We start from the raw sequence: 16,732 nt of genomic DNA, 5'->3' as shown, positions 1-16,732 counted from the left end.
ACTTGACCCAGAAGTCTTTCTGATTAGGCCTTTGGTAGGTAGGTTGTTTTTTTTTAATTTTTCGAATCCACCGCAACAATCAAAATGTTAATGGTACTTTTACATTTGTATAGTACCTTTCTTTTTAAGGAACAAACAGCGTGTGCATGTGTGCGCGCGCGCGCGTGTGTGTGTGTGTGTGTGTGTGTGTGTGTGTGTGTGTGTGTGTGTGTATGTGTGTGTGTGTTTTTAAACCAGACAAATCAATAAAAATAGCCTGGAACTATTCCTCCTTAGATTCCACATAGAGAAGAAGGCTGGCAGTCATCCCAATATGAATTAAGATTATTTATGAAGCTAAATTTTATCTATTCTTCAAAAAAAAACAGAAGGATCATAGTGAACAGAAAGCAAAACAGGATTATCTGGCCTACATTCTCTTTCCAACTACATGAATTAAAATGTCCAGATAAAGGAAAAAGAATAGATGGGAGAAATATAAACTTGTAAGCTTACCAGGCTCTTGACGACCTTCAGTAACTCTTCCATTACCACAGCAATGCCCTGATAGCCAAGAAGTCTGCAGATGACTTTAAAATGTGGAGGACCCACAAAGTTTCTATAGTTGCTATAAATGCTTGAGTAGGCCAAGTTCAAAGCCTAGAGAACAGGAGAAAAAGAAGAGGAAAGGGGAAAAAAATTCATTATGAATAACATCATGGCTTACACTCAGTGGAAGTAAGAGTCAAATGTACAGCTCTTCACCTACAAAGATGAAAAGTAAATTCAAAAATAAATTAATATGCATAACACACAGCACAAATGTCAAATAAATCCTATTACAAGAGATTGCTTTAAAAAGTGTATGTCTTTAAATAGTTTTCATTGACACCTCTTGACTCTTCCTGGGCTTGAATTCTTGGTTCAAAATCAGAGATTATTTAATTATTAGGTATTAATTGGCTGATCAGAGTGCTTGAAGAGAAAACAGAGGAGATCTAACTCCTATTCTCCAGGAGTGGGAAGTAAATAAAGATTCAAAGGACACATATTCTGCCCAAGTTCTATATTCTAGGAAATTGGGTCAACACTACTAACTGTAACTCTCACACTATCAGCTTATCATAATTATATTTCCCTAAAAACACTGATTACTGAAGAATTTGAACACTCTCTGGACCAAAAGTTCAGTAGGGAAGAAAAAAGCCAGTACTATTTAGTTTAAAACCAGCATTGGGGTCAAAACTAAAGTCATAGGGCTTTCTGATTAATCAGCTCAAAAAATATTAACCAATTATACAGGTATAAGCAAATGAACTGGTTTCAATGCCAAGAAACTTTGCTATAAAGGCCAGGTCCAAATTCGTGCAAATAATGAATCCCTTTAAGTGGCTGCTGCGCACGTATTTGAGTTTGCACTCATTTGAAACTGTGTATAAAATATAGTCATTGGGTCCAGCCCAATGGAAATACACAGTAGTCAAATAATATGACCACTTCAAGGGAATTCATCTTTCACATTAATTCTACCAATACTAGTAGTATTAACTGCTAACATTTATGTAGTATTACTAGCCTTACTTTATAGATATGGAAATGGTTTCAGAGGGATGAAGTGATCTATCCACAGTCTGAGAGCTAGTAAGATTATAAACTGGGCTTAGAGCCTAAGAATCCTGACACCAAATCCACTGCTCTTTCCTCCAAATCAGAGCACTTAATCTGGAATTTGTGGGTCCTTGAGAAAGAGGTCTGTGAATTAGGATGGGTAAAACTACATCTTTATTTTCACTAACTCTGAGAAAATTTAGCATTTTCTTCAATTATTTAAAAACATCATTATGAGAAGGGTTCCACAAACTAACGAGTCCATGCCAAAGGTCCATAATTTACAAGGAATCCTCCCCCCTATGCTCCTATGAATTCAAGGGTAACCAGAATGAATAGGAGCTTCTATATCCTTTATGCCTGCCAATTTATGGCCTCCAGATGACTTCTAAGAAACAAGGTATATCTGATCATATCTAGGCAAGTAAAATCCTACTTTCTAGACCTAAAAGTTAAAGGCATTTCTAACAGGCCCAGGTTCTTCTCTCCTACCAACACAACTGTCAGTGAGTTACATCAAGTAATAATAGATCAAAAATAGCACAGTACTGTTTTTTTTCCCCAGGCCTTCCAAATTCATGAGTCTCAAGGAGCAGTTTATATAAAACGGAGGGATTCCAGGTGGTTGTTTGGATCAGGCATACAGGCGAAAAGGTTAAGGGCTCCTTTTACTTTAACCATGTTCTAAAAAAAATCTCAGGACACATACCAAGCCTTTTCACTTAAAATAGTTAAAGTCTTTTAGGTTTATTTGTCTGTAGGCTGGTTTAATAGTTAGCACTAGTTAATTCCTAACACCTACAAAAATATCCAGGAGAGTCAAAACTCTCATAATCTTAAGGCCAAGAAATCTCATTTTGGGCACATCCATGTCCAAAAGAAGGCACAAATTGACTAGGTGTGGGTGTTAGCTCTTGCATCAGGGCAAGACAGAGCATCTGATGCTGGCACAATCTTTGCATAGTTTCTTATATGAAGGGGAGCATAACCATAGAAACAGTGCCAGATTGCTACTAGTTTGCAAGTCTGGGAATGTGGCCTTGATTTAGGAATACAGCAAGAGCACAAAAGGATATGGTTTGTAGAAGTTTTGAAAACAGATACTAAAATGTGTCCACAGAATTCTCCAGTCTGCCCTTTTAATTTAACAAGTAATCAAATTGGCTTTCTATTTGTCTGGCACAAATCATACATAAATGGCTGTGCTAGGATGGCTACAGGAATAAACTGAGAAAAAATGGAGGTCTCCCTCCATAGGAGGGCACCAGAATGCCGAGGCCTATTCATGTTATATTTCAATGTGGGAGCTGTGGAAGTGCCCAAATTCAGAAGTGAAGAAGCTCAAGGGCTGGAAGACACCATAAAGACCCTTAAATCCAACCCATATTGCCCCCTACACAAAACCAAAAAGACCCTGCCTCAGACACTTACTAATTGTATAACCTTACACAAGTCACTTAACCTTGATTTCCTCCCCCCTCCCCCTCAAAAAAAGAATAATACAAGAGATACTGTCAAATGGTTTGCTAAAATTCAAGGAAATCACATTTACAACATTTTCTTGGTCTATCCCTAGTAACTGTCAAAAAAGGAAATAAAGTTAGACTGTCCTGGCTCTGTGATCATTGCTTCCTTCTCTTAGATAGTCATCATCTACCCCTTTTAATAATAATTTAGATTTTTTCCAGAAGAGAAGGAAAGAGAATATGCATTTTAAAGCACCTACTATATGCCAAGCTTTTACATTATCTCATTTGATCCAGAAGTCAAAGTCAAGTTCTGATATTAGAGAGAACTCAACAAAGTCATAGAAGATGAAGAGTGGGGAGGGGCAGGGAATTTTTATCACAGAGAAGCCATTTGCCTTAAAATCTTACAGGGCCATTCCATGCTTTTATATTCAGCCTCTGTCACCTTCCTTGCTTCCACTTCTGTTCCAGGGTTTTAAAAATCAAAGTTGGCTGAATTCCTAGTTCATCAACACTGATCTTTTTAGACAACTCTCTTTTTCCTCTTCACAGCAATTGTTTCCCTGTAGAATTCTAGTTCTTGGGATCCTACCTGTCTTTTCGTGGAATTCTCTGAAACAGACTCTTTAAAATCTACAGTACAATTTCTTGCTTTCCTTTCCTTTTCCATTACAAATTCTAAAAGGATGTGTTTACAGGCTCCCAAGGTTCTTATCACTGGTATTGCAACAAACTGACTGTTCTATACACTTTTGTGTCATGCTTATAATCTCTTTTCAAAACTCATCTATTTTCTCTAAGTCCAAGCAGTCTGTGGTATACTCTGGTGACAATACCGCTTCTGTTTCTTACTGTTTTTCTCCACCCCAATGCTTTCCAACATGCTAATCTCCTCTAGTTCTTAAATTTTTCCTCATTAATTCAGCCTTTCAACATATAATGTTATTTGTCCCCTTTTCTCTATCCTATTTCTTTTTAATTAGGTCTAGATCCACATTCCAGTCACTTATCTTAGTCTTGTGAGGTTGAATTTTCCTTCCTTGCAAGTTTTTTTTTTTTAAATTTTGCCTGCTTGACATACTTGTGATTCATTACTGGCTCCTTTCTTAGATTTCATTCATCTGTCTTGAACTTCTAGATGTTTTTACAACTCTTCTTCCTACACTAGACACTTTCCTATGCTACTGGGAAAACAGATGCTATTCTATCCTCGAATGGCAATTCCCATGACTGACATATCTGTGTGCCAAACATGGTACTTCACAGCCACAAGGAGCTTAAAATTCTACAACTGGTAACTGGAGGATGAATGTAAAAACGCTTTGTATGGTATAAAGCACTATAAAATGTATGAATTTTATTTTCAAACTTACAGATGACACAAAGTTGAGATGGATAGCTAACCCACTGGATGACAGGATCAATATCCTGTCAGACAAAACTTTAACAAGACTGTGTCCACTTTAAAATAAATTTTGCTCTCCACGTCACTCAACCAAAAAGAAAGCCCTTTATGTTGGGATTTACAAGACATAAGACAAATACACTCTACCAGAACTCCATTCCTGGCCAGGAAACTGTCATTCCTATAGTTTAAGCTATGGTCCAGAAATCCAAATCCTATTTTTAGATACAGTTTCTTAACTAACTACTCGTTGCCCAAAGCTGCCTTTTCTTCTTATATCTATTGCCTTTGACAAGTGCTAGTGATGAAAATAACATTTATGCCCTTAAGTTCTCAAATCGTTTGCCAGAAACTTTGTACCTTTATCTGTGCTTTCTTCTGGCTGTATCATTTGTGCTCACATGAATGATACCTTAGCTACAGAACCACTTGTTTAGTATCCTTAAAATTGGTGTCAGTAGGTGCAAATGGGTCCCATTTCTATACTATAGATACGTTTCAAAAACTACTTACACTTATGATTTAAGGTTGTTGGATTTTTTGGTTTGGTTTTGTTTTTCTCCACAACAATCCTGGGAGGTAGTTAAAATAACATCCCTGTTTTATAGGGAGCCTCAGGTTAACTGACTCACCCCTAGTCACACAACTATTATATGCTGAAGCTAGGAAGCCAGTATCTCCTAAACCAGGGGCAGGGAACCTGAGGCCTCAAGGCCATATGTGGCCCTCTAGATCCTCAACTGTGGCCCTTTGACTGAATCCAAACCTCACAGGACAAATCCCCTTAGTAAAAGGATTTCTTCTCTAAAACTTAGACTCAAGCAAAAGGCAGCACCCAAGGACCTAGAAAGCCACATGTGGCCTTGAGGTCACAGGTTCCCCACCCTTGTGATCTAAACCCAAGTCCTTCTACTATAACTGCTATTGGGGGAAGAACTGTTATTCTATACTTGGATGGCAACTCCAATGACTGACGTATGACACTTCACAGCCACAAGGAGATTGAAATTCCAGGGCTAGTATTGAGAGAATGAATGTAAAAATGTTTTTCATGGTATAAAGCAGTATAAAACAAAAGCTAATTAGTTTTATTTTCAAATTTGCAGATGATACAAAGTTGGAATGGATAGCTGACACTGGATGACAGAATCAGTACCCCAAAAGACCTTGTCAGACTAAAACATCAAGCTAAACCTAACAAGATAAATTCAACAGGCATAAATGTTATCTTATAGTTGGGTTTAAAGAAATCAACTATAAATTTCATGTATGGGAAGCAATGCTAAGCATCAGTCTGTCTGAAAAAGAACTGGAGGCTTTAGAGGACTACAGTAAGAGAGAGGCATAGCTTTCAGGAATAAAGAGACCATAATCCCCCTGTAATCTGTCCTGATCAACCCACATGTAGGGTACTGCGTCCAGCTCTGGAAGTCAGCCACTGAGGAGAGCAACCAGGTGTGAAAGGCTTTCACTTCATGGGATATGAGGCTCAGTTGAAGAAACCAGAGATGTTTAACCTGAAGAAGAAAAGACGCCCGGGGCAGGGGGGAGGCGGTGGCGACGGACGACACGACATGATTGCTGCTTTGATTCTAGAGCACATGCAACGAGAACACTTCAGAATGCTTTGTTGTCCGTAGAGATATAATTTAATTGCATGGAGGACTTTATTATGTACCTGGTGACAGTGCTATCTATACATTGTGGAAACAATGACATACATACAAAACCACGTGCTATTACTTTCACAAATTCTAACTGTAACAGATGTTTCCGAGATTACAAGAAGCTACACAGAACAGAACCCTGGAAAAAGTTAAAGGCCTTTGATTAGAACATGAAAGATGACTGGAATCCTGAATTTTATACACTACTGCTTAGAGGGAGCTACAGATTACAAACATTTTAATATTCTAATGGAGTTGGATGGTGAAATTTATGAGAAATGAAGCACTCTTAAAAAGGAAAGATGGGAGCAGAGAGTAGAAAGGAGCCACACTAAAACTACCTGAATGAATAAATTATGAAAACATAATTCAAATTCATCATTAATGCCATTCTTAAAACAAAGTTTCACTGTCAGTACCAGAGATTTGGACCAGACCACTAAAACTACACTAAAATACTGGCCACTAAACCAAACATTAATATTAATTTTTAAATTAAAAAACATTGAATCACAAATCATACTGCATTTTTTTATAACCTAATGAATACATTTTGAGCAAAATGACTTAACGTGAACTAAAACATTCTCTCAACTAAATTAATGTTTCTCAACTAAATTAATGTTTTACTCAATCAGCAGGTGTGGAGATAGGATGAAAGACGGAGGAAGGGTCTATAAAGGACCCAAGATTTGCTGGTTAAGATAGAACAAGTCATCAAGACCTGAACATAGTTCTTTAAAAGAGGATGGATTTATTTCTTCCTCAGTTACCAATCACTGCAGAACACATTACCTCACATATCATAGGGACTTAATAGTTATTGCCTGATTACAAAGTGTAAGGGATTGGAGAGTATGATATTTGGAGAAGCATTTCTTATCAATATGAACATAAAAAGGATTCACTTTTTTCCCTAATGGATATAAAACCACAGGTTGGAAATACTACAATATTAGGTAAAGTCATTTTTCAATATAGTTTCATTCATTTTATTATTACAGATACTAGTCCTGTTTTTTTAATCTATTAGAAATCTCAAATTTCTTTTCTTTCTTTCTTCTGAACAAAAATCATTTCTACTATGTTCCTTGGTGTTACTTAATGCTATAGAACTCTATTGAAAACAAAGTATAGCATATAGTTAATCGTGCTCTTAAATGGCAAAGCTTTCAGCTCTGAACACTTTTCCTCTTTAATATTACAATTTATCTGGCATGATGCTCTTGGCTTTTAAAAACTATTATATAATAAATATGTATATTCATATTCCCTATGAGTATTTTGCTTAAAAAATGTCATATGCCCAAAGCAGTTGGAGAATAGCCTAACCAAAAATGCTGGCTCAAACTATGAGAAGGAATTATCAAATCAGAAATGCTGCCAATTGATAGTTAAGAGGCTGAAACCTGTTACATGAGAGCTCAGGTGGGCTTCATCAGGAAGCTGATCCTTTAAACAATAAAAGTCCTACTTAACCTAAACCCTCTTGCCACCCATCCCCCATGCCCACTCCCTTCTACACACACACACACACACACACACACACACACACACACACACACACACTCTCAACCAAAAAAAAAATAGGACTCTTACTGTGCTGATGTCACTGAAATGCTAACATTCTTCATTTGGAGTACCACTGTACCAAGCTACACAATGTAATGGGAATACTTAAGGAAGAAGGGAGCTGTCCAAGAAGCAAGAGAATGCCACCATTTGGTGGTGGTGGTGGGAGGGGGGTGTATCTCATGATAACCACAGCAACTAGACTACTTAGGAACGACGTGCTCACACACGAATACAAGTAGAGGACAGAGAAACAGTATTACCTGGCATCTCTGGAAAATAAAAATGTGTCAGGCAACAAGAACTCAGCCTCCAGAGCCTGGAAAGATGATATGGGCTTATAGGGCTGCAAGAAGGAATCTTCCCTGGCACCAGGGACACAGAAAAACTAGTCTTTGCTTTCCTTTCCAAAAAAACCCTTAAACGCTGAAAAAAATCTTTTCCAAAAGCACTGGATCCTTTGAAGGTGAGTACTGCTATTTTATTCAAACCTCTAGATGGCTTTCTGAGCACACTTATTTAAAGGACTAGTAATTAACTTTCCACAAACCATTTTCCCAAATGACAGAAGTTTTAATTATTTAAAAACTTTTTATCAAATTCTGTGATTCTACAAACCTAAGTTTTGGTAATAAGACATCATCTTGGTAGGGTCCTTCTATACATTAACATTTTTTCCACTTTCATTATTATCACTGAATATAACTTATTTATTGCTTTTCAATATACATCATTCCTACCAAAAGAAACACACAAACCCAAATTCAAAGACATTTTAAATCCTGAATCAAACTGAGTTTCAGGAAAAATTTTAAACTGTGTGTCCAATACATTAGCTTGACAGGCTAGATCAGATATTCTGAGCCTGGTATCCTTTCCTTGGGTTGGGGGGGAAGGGGGGAGGGCTGTGAACTTGGATGGGAAAAAAATACATCTTTATTTTCATTAGCCATTGGTTTCTTTTGTTGTTCTATGATTTCATTTTATGGATTTAAAAACATTACTCTGAGAAGGGGACCAAAGGTTTCTTTAGATTTCCAAAGGGTTCCTGACACACAAAAAGAGTTTAAAAATCCTTGGGCTAAACATATAAACCTTTTTGCCAAATACTACAGGTTTGCATAAGAATCATAATTTTAAAAAAACAAAACCTTTATACAACCTGGATCCTTAACTCTTAACATATCCTCGTTTGGTTTGTTTTGTTTTCTCCTCCATCTCTATTTCTAATCCTAGCCACCTTTTAAGTTTTAGGGTGAAGGACTAAGACTGAATGGAGATGTACTTAATTTGTCTATAATGCTTAATTTGGTACACTGAAATGCAATTTGATACACAATTTAAAATCTTTCCTAAAAAAGACTGTATAAAATACATTCATGTGTATGCGTTCACACACACACAACCAAATAACCAGTGAACTAAAAATGTTAAAACTTCACAAGGTTTTTAGGTTTGAAAAAAGTCTCCAAGTATCTAGTGAACTATTATACACCAAGAAATATATCTTGCTCACAATGTTATCACCAGAAGCATATACTAAAAAGAATAGAGGGTTTTATGACCCACAGAATACACGCCCAGTCAAAGTACTCACTAAACATCATTACTGAGGTCTTTAATATTAGATTTTCTGATCCTTGGGCACTGTGCTGCCACATCTGATATTGCATATTTTTTCCTTATTTCATTTCAATATCTCATTCCTTATCCTTTGGCATTAAGAAATTTTATCACCTTCATTAGCTACCTTTCACTGAGTTCTGTGGAAGCAATACATTTCTCATTCACTGAATACCATACAGAAAATGTATCTACATAATATTTATTTCCTAATTTTCTAAATATATAAATTTGAATGTTTTCTCAGCTATAACAAGGAATTACTTTTTATGTAGAAAAACAGAAACCTAAATACCTTGTTGTTCCCTTTAAGGGGAGGAAGAAATAAAAACAACACCTTGGGAAAGTTTTTTAACGGATGTCTCCTTAATTGTCACTTATTTTAATAACATACCAAGATTCTTAAAAATTTATTTTACAAGTCCCATTTACTTCCAATAAAAAATAACAACACCCACTCACTGAACTGAGGTGTACGCTCCTATTAACCCCAAATTATCAGTTCTCAGTAGGCAAAGATAAACCAGCAAAATGCTAAAAAATATTAGCAAAAAAAAAAATCAGATACATTTCAAGCAAAGGTCAAGAAACCAGGTTTCAGGATGAAAATTATCCAATTATGTAGATGATGGGATGATCTTATATTGCCATTCTGGGATTAAAACATTAATCAAACTGAACTACTCAAATGTATACTATATCCATTAGGCTACTTATTGATATGTCTAAATCAAAAGATATTAGTGTGCCTGCCAATATGTGTCCAAAATCTATAATCACACTGATACAAAGAATTTCCAGTGTATACTATATATCCCAACATGTATTAGCAAATATCATATATTTATACCTGTGTTCAACAACCCCCAAAATAAATTACAATGACCTTTATACGGATTCTAAAAGGACTTTGAATGCTATCCAAATTAGAATGTTCTTGTAAACACAGCAGAGTCCTCTTTATGTTCAAGAAGTACAGATGATATAAAATAATATTTTTAATTAAAATTTGGTTCCAGCATTGATATAAATGACTTTAAGACATATCCTTCATTCCTCAGCCTCTCTCTAGCCTTTATTTCACTTTCTGCTCAGCTCTACTGATACAGACAAGGAGAGAATAGACACCATGAATAAGCAACAATTTGAATAATCAAGTTAAGTATTAAATGTCGTTTCCTCTTGTCTTCTTCACCTGGGGAGGTATGCATAAAATAAACAGTCAATGTTTTTGTTACTTATACAATCTATTCTTCTTCTTGTAATAGGTACCTGTTACAATTTTATGTTTTAACCAAGAGTCGTCAGTTGGTGGCCATGGGAGTAAAACATTTAGCAGAAATCTCTGTTTATGAAATATAGTTAGTTTTTCACAACATGACTACTATGGAAGTGTTTTGCATGACTACACATGTATAACCTGTATTGAGTTGCTTGCCTTCTCAGTGAGGGTGGGTGGAGAGAGAGGAAGGGAGAAAATTTGGAACCCAAAGTTTTATAAACAAATGTTAAAAAACTGTTTTCACATGCAACTGGGAAATAAGATATACAGGCAATGGGGTATAGAAATCTACCCTTCCCTACAGGAAAATAGAAGGGGAAGGGGATAAGAGAAGAGGGGTGGGAGACAGAAGGGAGGGCAGGTTAGGGAAAAGGGTATTCGGAATGCACGCCATCTTGGGGTAGGGGAAGGGACAAGATGGGGAGAAAATTTGTGGAAGTGAATGATGAAAACTAAAATAAACTAATAAACTAAACTAAAATTAATTAATTAAAATTTAAAAAAATCTTCCCTTATTTTGATTAGGAAATATGCCTCTAGCAAGGGTATTGAAAGATCAGATCTATATCCAAAGAAGGATGAGATCTTATAACCAAAGGCAGAATTCTTATTCTCTGACGCTCCTCTGTGTTATTTTGAGTTGAGCAAATAACCAAGAAGAAGGGAGTTGTAGGAACTCAAAAATGAAGATTAAAAAAAGGTCATGGGATTTTAAAAAAAAGTTCCACTATTACAAGATTTAGAAAACTGCTATTTAGGATATTACAAGATACAGGATCATATATATCTATATTTAGAGCTGGAAGGGACTTCAGAGGTCATCTGGTCCAGATCCCTCATCTTCCAATTAAGGAAACCTAGGTCGTAGGAAGTCATGTGACTTGCCCAAAGTCAGCAAGTTAACAATTTCCTTTCCAAAATGGGTTTTGACCCCAAGGCCTCCAACTCCAGAGCTAATACTCTGTCCAAGCAACAACTATTCATTAAATGCTTACTATTAAATGCCAGGCATTGGGCTAGGCACTGAAAATACAAATGCAAAGACTGAAACCAACCCTTCCTGCAATGAGCTTACTCTATTATTACATTCCTCTCAGTCTTATCAACAACCCCTATCACAATCTTTCACAAAACAGGCGCTTACTAAATGGCTGCACAACTATATGGAGCTATTACTTAACATACCCTTTTCAAATCTGACATTTCTCTCTCCTGGGGCTCACTTAGCACCTTCCTAAGGCTGATTTCTGCATTACACTGAAAAAAGTTCTGTTTGTTTTTAAAGGCAGAACTTTTTCCTCAAGCAGCATCAAAATGGGAGTCATCGTGCAAAACATAACTGGAAGTACCGCAATGGTGATGTGGCCAACTGTGGCCAGCTGTGCTGACAGCTTCTACAGCATTATGTACCACCCCAACTGGGATAGCATGCTGTCTGGATACTCAAGGAAGAGTTTTCAGAGGGAAGAGAGGGTACCTGCTAGCCAGTCCTCATTTGTAATTGAAAATCTAACTCCACTGACCAAGTATATTGTTTGTGTAACCTGCCAATCAGCAAACCCATCCAGTGACCAGTGCAGAATTTTTCAGACAAAGGAACAAGATCCATCATCTGTGAGCAACAGAAAGAAAGACCTGGCCTTGGGGATCTGGCTGACCAGCAGCGTTCTACTCCTCATCATTGCCGGCATTCTCCTCTATGGGTGCCTGAACGTATGGTGCCGTAAGAGACAAGAACATAACGGAGGCCTAAACCGAATGCCACAACCAAATAAGAGAGAGGGCTGTAGAAACAACAGCAGCAGAGACGCGGGTGAGTTGGAGAAGTCAAGCCAACCATTGGTTCCAAACCTCGAAGATCAACAAGCCGATGAGGTCCAGCTTGCCACGATAAAAGAAAATGTCTCAACTCACATGGAACCTCCTCTGCTAAAATGTAACCACCAGCAAGGGCTGTCAGTGACAGGCCAGCCACTCCGTATCCCACAGCTAGGAGGGGGCGTAGTTTTGTAACAAAGGAGTACAAGGGCCTCAATCAACCCTCAAATCACCAAGATATATTTATGAGGTAGCAACTAAGTGGAAGGCGCTGGAAACACAAAGACAAAGAATGAAACCATCCCTACCTGCAATGAACTTACATTTTTGGTGGGGAAGATTAAAAAGTATATACAGCATAAATACAGTTAATAAACCTGACTATGTGTTTTTGGGTTCTCACCTGTACCCCCGGTTTCTTTAGCTAAAATATGGGGCTATTATCTGTCCCTGATTACTTCAGAAGTGTGAGAATAAATGAAATAAAAGTAAAAATACTGTTAGATCTTCAGTAGGAAGGTATAACATAAATCCATGCAAGAGATTTCTACCCTACTGTAGAAATAAACCATTAAGAAATAAGAGGTATCCTAAATCCTGTGTCATGTATGACTTCTACTTGGTTACATCCTTCCATGTGTTATTTTTCTTCACGTTCTACGCTTTCATGTCCTGTAATGGTTTAAAAAAAATTAAAGTTTTTAAAGAGTTTGCTTAATTCAACTGATGTGTGTGTGGTGTGTGTGGGGGAAACAAAAGAGCTCTCTGGTTAGCAAAGGCTATTATACCATTTTAATAAATAAATTTTTAAAAATATGAATGGAAATGGGGGTGTAGGGGAGAGAAAAATCAGAGGTATTTTCCTCAAGAAAAATACAACCAGCTGTGTTGACAGCTTCAACAGAATTATGTGTATGTATCACTGGTGTCAGTATTCCTTGCATCCTGCCAACAACCTGGTACTGTGATTCAACCATAACAATAGGTCCATAAGGGGCCCACACTCAAAGCTAGCCTTTATGCTCTACTGAGATAACCTCTGTAAACCTAGGGTCACATCCTCATGCTCGAAATAGGCACTAGATAGGATTTTAATATTACCACCATTATTCAAGCAAAAGGAAAGCAGAAAATGATGTATCATTTTGTTGATAACTTAAAGTACAAATACTGACTCAAACCTATGAGACTGAGTCTCTACCACTTGGCAATGATGCGGTCTGGGGTGCTAGGAACCCCTGAAATACAAGGTGGGGGGGGTCCTGCCTTGAAAGAATCTGACCACTCAAGCCTTCTTTCAGCCAGAGTAGTGAGGTTTTATTGTAATACTGGTTAGGGGGACAAGATTCCTAGTAAATCTGCTATTGTGTAGCCAATAGAAGCAAGGGACGTTCTTAGAATCTGTACAATTTAATGGGGGTAAAATTGGTATTTATATACAAGAAATGATAGTGCGACAATCTGGATGGGACTAAGTAACCTGGCCAGGAACAGACAACGAAGGAATTAAGTAGTCTGGGCTGGGTCAGAAGCCACAGTGAAAGGACGGTTAAAAGGATTAATGAGTATCTAGGCAGGCTGGGATGGACCAGATGCCTCAGGCAAAACACCAGGGACTGAGATTCTTTCAAAGATATGATCTTTTCCTTTTAGGGGTTCAGGTCCCATGATCCCATCATTAAGGTATGGAAGTAAGGAGGAAGGGAAGGAACTAACTAATGGAGGGAGGGAGGGAGGAAAGGAAAGAAGAAAAGAGCTAATAAACGAATGGGAAAAGGAAGGAAGGACTTATTAAGCACTTATTATGTCCCAGGCACTGTTGTGCTGGGTACAGAGACGTTTAAAGCATAGTCTCTGACTTCAAGAATCTTATAATCCAATCCAGTTGGGGTGGTGTGACATAAACAGCCAAACCAAGTTACCTGGAGGAATACATTCTTAAAAGAATGCCCTTTCAAACCATGTAAGTTGAAATGTTAAGTCTATGAAAAACTTGAGAAAACTGCTATTTTATGAAATTGAAGATTTAAACAAAATACCATACATATATGACATATATTCTACATATAACTTTTTACTGACCCTATGATTTCATTGGAATAGTGAACTCCAAGTGAGGAAACTCCTTTTACCTACCAATGGAGATCTGCACTCATCTTTAGTTTTAAAATCTTAAGAGCTGTCCGAGGTACTGAGAGAGTGCCTTCCCCTGTTTGGGTCAAAGACAGGTCTTTCTTTCTGGCTCTGGGGCTGGCTCTCTACCCACAACACCACCCTGACTCTCTGCAACAGAATGTACAGTAGTCTTATTAAAATCTTGTTTCTCAAACTAGAGATGAGTTCGAGGAGTTAAGAAAGGCTTGAAGAGGTAGGACAAAAACCACAGCAGAGACAAGTTTTGACTACTTTGCAATTTGAGGACTAGCCTCAAACTTCTTTCTACCTCCTACAAACCAAAGAAAAAGGAAAACCTTCTTTTGAAAAGTGACAGCCAACAGGGAAAAAAGCCCTATTTCCTTCAAACCCTGTCAATATGGAGTAGCAGGATAAGGCAGGAGTCCTGCCCATTTCTACCAATTAGAAACACATGAAGGCTACCCTCATTCTTCAAAAATAGAAGGCCTTCTCTGCCCTATTCATGGTTAAAACAGAAATCATTTATACTTTTGTTCAAAATAATTCATTCAAATCATCAGATTGCCTAATATCTATACAAAATATAAGAATGAAGAGTTTTGATTGGATGAAAGTTAATTTTGAATAATGAGATACCTGCACAGGATTATGCCCTATATTAATTTAAAAAAAAAGGAAATGTTGAACTATAAACATACTACCTTTTCATTTAATTGTTAATTCCAGCTCCTATTTAAATTACTGTAGATGCAACATTATCTCCATTCCAAGTATGCAGAATTCTACTAGGAGAGGAAATATGGTGTTGTGGATTGGAATCAGAAGAACTAAGGCTGATTGCCACTACCAATGCTTCCCAGTTATCTGGCCCTGAGCAGGTTAATTATCCTCTTTCAAGCCTCAGGTTCGGCATCTGTAAAATAGGCATAATAATGGTACCTCTCCAAAAGGGTTGTTGTCAAGGTCAAATGAGGGAATGTATGGAAAGTGCTTTAAACCCTAAAGTATAGTTTTTATCACTTTACAGTGTCCAATCCTAGCCCTTAAGTCCTAAGCTTCAGTATTAAATAAATATAAATCTCAAAGTTCCAGATGGGTTACTTGGTTTCTCTGTAGAAGATCTGCCACTTCAAAGATTTTAATTTTACAGTGATGTGGTTGTAGACCACAATTAAATGCTGATTGGGATGCTTCTCCTCTAGCTTTAATCACTTCAAGTACCCACTCAGAATTCAGAAGAACCCTCTTAGAAACAACTGACCTTCACCAAGAAAACCACAACTTCAAGGATGAACAACTAAAGTATGACTGCCCCACGGACATCTTACAGGAACTAAAGGAGACCATTACTGGACCAAGTAAGTTTCTCATACATTTATTTGATACCTATAGCAATGCCCACCACAAAAGAGGCACCCTTAAGATATAGGTGGGATGAAAGTTCAGAATGACACACTGGGGCATTCAGACAATTTTCGGATTGTTTAGTCATTGGGAAATTAGAACTTCAGGCCAAATATGACTTCAGCATGGAGTCGAGAGAGCCTGTTTCTGGGCTTGGCAGTCTCTGGTGTTATGTACTTTGGTAAAATTGGAAGAGATCCCAGTTGTACCTACATTAATATTTCACAATAAAAGCAAACACCACGTTGCAAGTTCTACATCATAGGAAGGAAGGAAATAAGCATTTATTAAGCACCTCGTAAGTGGCAGGCGCTATACTAGGTGCTTAATAAATATTATCTCATTTAATCCTCACAACAGCCCAGGAAGTGGGCTTATCTCCATTCTAGAGTTGGGGAAACAGAGGCAGACAGCGGTTTAGTGACTAGCTCAGGGTCACCCAGCTAAGTGTCTGAGGCTTCATTTGAACTCAGCTCTTCCTGACTCTAGACTTCACATTCGAACCACTGAGCTGCCAGCTGCCTATGAGAAAAGGTGACAATAACAAAGGATTTGTGTATTATTATCCCTCTTTCCAAAGATACAATACATAAGGCTGTCTAACCTTTTCCTCAGATTGAGTCCTGATCCATAAAACAATGTTTTCTTCTGCTTAAAATCACAGAACTGGAGGGAGATTTTAAGAGATTCTTCTCTGGATTTTACCCTTGAGCAGAAAAGTGTCAGATGAATTTTCATGGGAATAACTGTAAAGTAATATAAAAATAAT

General features: G+C 37.4%; 2 protein-coding genes across 3 annotated transcripts in view; one reads left to right on the top strand and one right to left on the bottom strand.

Annotated features, from left to right (window-relative positions):
- The window catches only part of CYFIP1 (cytoplasmic FMR1 interacting protein 1), a 176,340-nt gene that overhangs the window by 29,385 nt on the left and 130,223 nt on the right, over nucleotides 1–16,732 (bottom strand). For both annotated transcript variants that reach the window (XM_020992757.2, XM_020992755.2), the window contains exon 24: nucleotides 496–639. In XM_020992757.2, the coding sequence (XP_020848416.1) occupies nucleotides 496–639 (144 nt within the window). The remainder of the gene's footprint in view (nucleotides 1–495; nucleotides 640–16,732) is intronic.
- On the top strand, nucleotides 7,432–13,146 carry LOC110212743 (fibronectin type III domain-containing protein 9-like). The gene is made up of 3 exons (XM_020992758.2): nucleotides 7,432–8,166; nucleotides 10,385–10,526; nucleotides 11,891–13,146. The coding sequence occupies exons 2-3, from the start codon at nucleotides 10,493–10,495 to the stop codon at nucleotides 12,616–12,618; spliced, it is 762 nt and encodes a 253-aa protein (XP_020848417.1). The 5' UTR covers nucleotides 7,432–8,166; nucleotides 10,385–10,492; the 3' UTR covers nucleotides 12,619–13,146.

This window comes from Phascolarctos cinereus, unplaced genomic scaffold (assembly GCF_003287225.1).
Source record: "Phascolarctos cinereus isolate Bilbo 61053 unplaced genomic scaffold, phaCin_HiC Scaffold_726;HRSCAF=1367, whole genome shotgun sequence".
Lineage (NCBI taxonomy): Eukaryota > Metazoa > Chordata > Mammalia > Diprotodontia > Phascolarctidae > Phascolarctos > Phascolarctos cinereus.
The sequence above is the reverse complement of the archived record's forward strand: the minus strand, read 5'-3'. Positions and strand labels throughout refer to the sequence as shown.

Bases quoted from the DNA above. Each gene is read 5' to 3' on its own strand.
- LOC110212743 (XM_020992758.2), top strand. From the start codon at position 10,493: ATGTCGTTTCCTCTTGTCTTCTTCACCTGGGGAG. The intron at 10,527-11,890 runs GTATGCATAAAA...TTGTTTTTAAAG, and splicing joins TGTCTTCTTCACCTGGGGAG to GCAGAACTTTTTCCTCAAGC.